Genomic DNA, 6,952 nt, shown 5'->3' with positions numbered 1-6,952 from the left:
CAAGTGGCTGGCATAGTGTACAGAAACATCTGTGCCAAGTACAGGCTGGAAGTCCCAAAGTCAAAATGGGATACACCTCCAAAGGTGGTTGAATGTGGTTGCCTTGCATCTGACCTCAGGGCTTGGCTTCTCAAATAGACAGTTTCATCAAACAGCCCGTGGGAACTGGGTTTGGACTACGAGCGCCCTTATCTAAAAGCCTCATAAATTTAAGGTTGACATGGCTGTGTGGTTAGTTTCATCTTACATCATATTATTATCTTTTGGGAGACATCTGTGTCATTTCCTGTCATAAAATACTTGCTGGTTCAATAAAAGTAACTTTAAGTCAGAATTTGCCAGGGGTATGAATAATTTCGTGCTTGACTGTATATTTTTACTGAATATGTGTGTGTGTGTGTGTGTGTGTGTGTATATATATATATATATATATATATATCTATCTATCTATATCTACTCACTGCCTTGTGGAAGAACACTGTACATACACATTGAGAGCCACTGCACTGTACCACAGTCAAATTCCTCATGTGTCCAACACACCTTGCCAATAAACCTGATTCAGGTATGTGAGCCTGTATGTGATTGGTTTTTTCTTTTTTTAAACTAGCAACACCACATGTGGCAGACACACTGGCCTCAAGCAATCAAAATAGGTACTGTGCTACAGGGGAATCCAGTGTTGATCAGCTTGATCATTAACCACTGCGAGAGCTTCACTAGCGGCTGCTTGTAGGTTAGACCTGGTCAGGTAAAGCGAGTCCCTGTACAGGAACATTCCCGGACATGCAGTAACCTCACGCCCTGTGTTTTTCTTCATATCCTCTGGTCACAGTGCAGCAGGAGGTAAAATATAGCTATGAAACCGGGTGGAGTTGAAAAATTCAGCTTTTACAATGGCAATGGTGGATGTTTTTTTTTTTTTTTTATAAATATGATTTATTGAAAATACACATAAACAAAGCAGTACAATATTTTACCAATATGGTGGGGGCACCCATGGGTGTAAGGCAAGCTCATGTTAACATGCAATGGCCTGGATTTTATGCCCATTCAAGGAAATCCTTAAACTGTCATGTAATACTTTATTTTGTTAAAAAAAAGAAGTCTCACAAGTGAGAGTTTGCAAGATGTATAAACTAAGCTGCTTCTGCATAGAAATACTAGAACATACGTACACCTGATTTTTTTGGCCACGTCTTCAGTGACAATACACCATTGTAGGTAAGTCAGAAAACAAGGAAAAGCAAGCCTCATTAAAATGTGTATTATTTTTAGGACTTTTTGTTGTGTGCTATTAACAGACATCAATGAAGGATTTGTGCCAAGACACCTTGGCCTTCTTATTAAAGTTGCTCAAAACACTGCAAGTTTTGTGTGTGGTTCACATTTGGGATTAACAGAGGTCTCCCAAATCCTGTTCTAAGACATTCTCGGATGACAGCGCTGGATAAACATTCCTTTTTCCACACATCCGTGTTTGGTGGAAAAAGTTTGGGTTTCCCACAGCACTGTACTACTGGGGAGCTCGCTCTACCTGAAATAAAATGTGTTTCCACTAATTTAAGAAAACTTTATTATACTCGTATGAAAACATTAGCTTAGAGCAACAAAGTCTACACATGAGCAGAACATTCACAGATGCATTACAATCAGTTTGAGTCAGTTCTGATAAATCAATTGCATCATGTTTGCTATATTGTAATTATCTGCAGCAGTGTGCTGCAGTGTCAAGCAAAGAAATAGAAGTTCTGAGTTTTACAAGCAAGCAATAGCAGCTCTAACCCTCAAAAATAGAGTGTAATGAGAGGAGTTTTACAAGCAAGCAATAGCAGCTCAAACCCTCAAAAATAGAGTGTAGAGAGAGAATAAAGTTACTGCCGGCACCCAAGTAACCTAACTGCATCAGGATGCAGCTAGTTTCAGATTATCAGAGAGAAATAAAGAAAAGTGATTAGGTTCCAGGCTTCTTGTGTTTAGCTGGCCCTGACTGTCACTTTCATCTGACATAATGACAAACGTACCCAGCAGAAGGTCACGTCAGCTGTCACTAACTGACAGCAATTCTATAATGGCCAGAAGGAACATATGCTGTTGGCTGGTTAACGTGCTCTCTGCAAGCCAGTGCCATTACTTGTCAAAGATAATTTGTGATTGTAAAGACATCTAACTCTGCTGTGCGGCCATGCTTGGACTGCATGTTTTTGTAGCTGAACAGGACCAACAGAGTAGAGAAATTGGCAATGAAATGTTCAACAAAAAGATGGTGTTTCTGGGAAAAATGTTCTACAAGAAAATCACAGAACATGTCTTCATTCTGATGCAGACTACACTTTGATTATTTAAGTGGTTTAAAATGTGATAAACTGAAAGACAATTATTTCCTCACCATTTCATCTGGCTTTATACTACAGTTAGCAGCCTTTGCTGGATGAAACATTCCATTATTAAACAGCACCTCATTCAGATTTATACATAAATCTAGCAAATGTGTTTTGTTTGGTCTCTTTTGGACCAATCTCATACCCAAATCTAATCAGGAGACACTCCTTTATTCTTCTACATGCTCATTTTGTAGATAGTACATCCTGAATGACAACGTCAATACTGACCTTCGTGTCTTGCCTGTCTGGAGGTCCCACTCTATAATATTTGTATCATCTGAGCCGCTGTATAATAAACTGTCTTCAGGGTGCCACTGGACACAATTCACTCTTCCACTATGGCCTCCATCCTGGTAGACACAGAAAATTTCAGAGTTAGCAGTAGTGAGCAAATGGCCCCATTATTCAACACTTAAGAATTTAGGTCCATAGAAGCAGCACTCTATCACTGTAAGAGTTCCAGGGCACCCCCAGGAACTCTATTAGCTGTAGTAACCCTGTGTCAGTGGTGCTGACAGAACTTAAGTCATTTTGACTTTTGATTGCTTGTATTATAAAGGGCTTATTTTGGAGACCAATAACTACAGTCTTAATGATGAATGTCTATGACAGTTGCAACAAAACTAGGGATGCACCAATACAGCTGTCCACTACTCATAAAAGTTGACTGATACTATGCATCGACACCACTTAACAGCAACAGTACATTAACCTCACGCAGGTTGAGCAGGTTAGTGGTACTTTAAGAAGTGTGTCTGTCTGTAACAAAATGTGTGCAAGCAAGTCTGTTAAAGACAACTGTTCAGGAATGAAAAATCTCAGTGTGTAAACAGGGTGTAAAGGAGGTGAGGCAAAGGAGTGTGAAAGAACAGTTAAATAAAATAAGCTTAAGATGACTTGGAACACTCAGAACAGCAATGTTTATTCTCACTGAAACAAGCTGTATTAGATTTTTAATGAATATACAAAAAAACTCAACATTGCTTTTTTTTTAAACTTAAATTCAATCGGCTTCATTTTACATATCTAACTGGAGTGGTGGCGGTACCACGTTTGTTCATGCAGAAAGTGAAATGTTAATTTTTGGATGTCAGCAGTTGCCTCCCCCCACTGTATATTTTATTTGTTCACAATCAGAAAGCAAACGAGATCACAAAAAAGTGGCATATTATTGCAGAATAACAATTACTATTAATAAGTAACTAGCGTACCAAGTGTGGGAAATTACTCAAATGTAAGTACTCGTACTTTGTCTGGAAAAAAGTGACATCTGTGTATCCCTAACAAAAACATTGTTAAGCTACATACACTTAGGTGTATAGTAATCCTATTCAATTAACAACTTTATGAAATAGTTGCAGATGGTGCAAATGCTTAAGGCTTCTCACTTTGGCAAAAAACTTTTTTTAAGCTACACAAGTTTATTTTTAAGTCACAGGTTTTCCACATTCCAAGAAAATGTGAACTATGAACCAACTAAAAACATTATATTGTTGGCTAAAATGAGCATTTTATTCTGCTTCTGTAGCATATAGACAAAAAAATCTAGACTATATATAGATAAATCAAAATAAATGTACAGTGTAACAGGTCTCAGACTCACCAGGGTACAGTGCAGTGCTCCCTTTGCTGTACTGTAGATTAGAACAGTGCCCGCTGCTGTGCCCATCGCCAGCAGGTCTGCTTTCTCCTCCATCTGCCCTGCCTCTGATTTCCTCTTCTTCCTCTGGGGCCCCTCCTGAAACACAAAACAGTTGTAATATTTCCCTATCCTATCCCACCAAAGTATTATGAGTAGTAGCTAAGGCTTGCCTGATACCCTGAGGCCTTTAGGCTACTTTGAATTGAAATCTCAACCGATTGGTTTGAAAGTTTACACAAGCACACTGATAAACGCAAAGTCTTCGACTTTTAGCACATTACTATAAAATGTGCTTGATATACAACCTACTGGTAAGTACGTTAGTAATGTTACACATTAAAATATCAAGAACTAATCAAACATTCCATATAAGAAAGAAATTGGTATTTAAGATTAGATTTTAGTTTATTTAATAAATTAAGTCACAACATGACGCATGTTGAAAGCGTTTACAAGTTGCCACTAGGTACACTGTGGTAAAACCTCTTAAGTTTCTCTTTCCAGAAGTGTCATGGTGCCACACGCTTCTGAAGGTTTAGTATGGTAACGTAGGCTAAAACTACCTTAAATAATGGGTTTAGGTGCAGTAATAGCGGTCTAAAGACGAGGAAGAATAACCGTGCGAGTTAATATAATTGATTTAAGCACTCACTGCAGTTCCCTCGCCTTTGAATACTAGGTTAAGACATTGTCAACGTTTTCGTGTATTAACGTTACCATGTGGGACTAACGTGCGTCTATGCAGCTGCTAAACGCTAGCTAACGGTTAACGTGGCTACCCTGCTAACACAGTCTGTGTCAGATACATGGAAGCGTATAGAATAACAAATAGCCGAGAGTTCCGAGCTATCGGAGCAATTTCCAGGTGAACTGTGACACTTTTCTTGTTTCAACATGCGCCCTTTTATTAGAAACTCTATCACAGTTAGCTTGTTCAGGCCTCGCTAGCTCATGTTGCTAACATCATGGAATTCACGTACCTTGACTGTCCGGCATGGTCCCCATGCTATGCAAGTACAAGTGGCACTCAGGTGGGCTGAAGGCACACATTCTTGGTGAAGTGTTTTGCTATCTGTGTTCCAAATGCGAAGTCTGCCATCCTGACCACACAGTGCTAAGTACTGCTGTGATTTGGGTGAAAAAACGCAAGGTAGCTGCAGCGAAAACCTGCGACCGTCAGCAGCCATTTCTAAAGCACTGCTTACGTCTGCGTATGCAAACCACGTGTTACCCTCAGTGGACATGCGTAATAGCGCGTCATAAGCACCCCTTCCCATTGGCTGCTTCAACTTAACAACGAATTCGTCATGTTGCCTTCTATATTCCTCTTAACACCCGAGGTTCCCCATAGACATTGAAGTTGGTGAAGAAGCATAATACAGGGGAATGTGAGTTGTGTAGGGTACAGGAAACTGTGGAACATGTTATTATGAGTTGTCCCAGGTTCAGGCGGGAGAGGGAGTTATTTGAATATACAGTTCAAAGCGGTAGAATGAACTTTAGTTTAACGGAGGTCTTGAAAAAAAGATCATGGGATATAGAATACAGAACACTTCTTAGGTACGGGACTGAGCAAAGCAATATAATGTGAACTGAGTGAGGTTATTTTAATATACAGGGTCGGTGAAAAGTAACTAGGCATTAAAAATTGGCTATAGAACTTGTAGTATCACTGGAGTCATGATGAAAACAGTCTCTAAATAGACGATAGTAAATAGGATTTCATATGAAAATCCTATTTCATTTCATATGAAATCAATCAATGAATCAAATTCAATCATTCAAATATCAATCAAATTCATATGAAATGAAATAATTTCATATTAAATGTATCTATTTAGAGACCGATTAGATATCTAATTTTTAACATGATTTTTCACTTTTAATTTTATTTTATTTATTATTTTTACTACCTTTTTATTCTAACCTTATTTTATTTATGTATTTATTTATTTTTATTCTTCTCTCCTTCCTCTCTTCTTCTGTTCTTTGTTATTGCACCTGTTCTATATTAATGTTATGGAATACTAATGTTTGCCACATTTGTTTAAATACAATTGTTCAATAAAAAAAAACCCATAGTTTCCAAGGAAGCTCTACAAAACTACAGAGATCTTTAAATGTATTTAATATTTACATAACTTGGCACTTAAAAAAAAGATTATTATACAATAACATCCTCAGTCAAAAATCTGTAGCCACATAACAAATGAACTAGTACCTTACATTTGTTCAAAGCTTGAAATGAGATATACTGTATATCCCAACTGTAGAGTTGCGATGTCGCCCTCTGCCGGTACGCTTAAATTACTACACCTGTCGCTAAGTTATGACGTTGTTCACATGTGCTTCCCCCATTTTTCTGGCATGGCGACCTTCTTTTTCACTCTACAGTCGGACTTAGGGGAAATGAAGACTAATGTATTAATACTTATTACACTGTAAATGGTTTAAGACTAATTTAAGCTAGGTTTACTGTTATACTCTGTTTGAGTTGGTAGATAGATATTGTTTTAATAATTGTAGCTGTTGTTTTCTAGGTTATCATTTGATTCCAGATCATTGACATTAAGGATCTCTGGACATCACCGTAACATTTAGTTGATATATTAGGTTTTAATTTAAAGTAATGACATTGCAGATGCCTTTTCCTGGACTTTTATTTATGCACAGACTGGTGAGAATTTGCACACACAGTCAAAGACATCTCAGACACACAGATATATTTTTAAAACCCACCAAAAGTAGAAGGGCGATAAGAGCATGTTCAACTGATCCTGTCAAAAGTAATGAGAATGAGAGAGACAACTCAGACTCTTCACCACTCAGCACCAAACTGACATCCAGACAAGTGCTTTTGTCCAGGAGAAGGAGACCGCTGTCCCCTCTGGAGAGGATCAGTAATCTGCTGCCTCAGGACGCTCTG

General features: G+C 38.2%; 1 protein-coding gene across 1 annotated transcript in view; it reads right to left on the bottom strand.

Moving 5' to 3' along the window:
- The window catches only part of wdr43 (WD repeat domain 43), a gene marked incomplete at its 3' end in the record, with an annotated part of 8,009 nt that extends 2,694 nt beyond the window's left edge, over positions 1 to 5,315 (bottom strand). Inside the window, exons 1-3 of the mRNA XM_020588885.1 lie at positions 5,007 to 5,315; positions 3,988 to 4,122; positions 2,613 to 2,734 (exon numbers count right to left, since the gene is read on the bottom strand). Of these exons, the coding sequence (XP_020444541.1) occupies positions 2,613 to 2,734; positions 3,988 to 4,122; positions 5,007 to 5,303 (554 nt within the window). The remainder of the gene's footprint in view (positions 1 to 2,612; positions 2,735 to 3,987; positions 4,123 to 5,006) is intronic.
- Positions 5,316 to 6,952: the final 1,637 nt, after the last annotated feature.

Source organism: Monopterus albus, unplaced genomic scaffold, assembly GCF_001952655.1.
Source record: "Monopterus albus unplaced genomic scaffold, M_albus_1.0 scaffold658.1, whole genome shotgun sequence".
In the NCBI taxonomy this organism is placed as follows: domain Eukaryota; kingdom Metazoa; phylum Chordata; class Actinopteri; order Synbranchiformes; family Synbranchidae; genus Monopterus; species Monopterus albus.
Note: the sequence above shows the minus strand (reverse complement) of the source record. Positions and strands in the feature narration are given on the sequence as shown.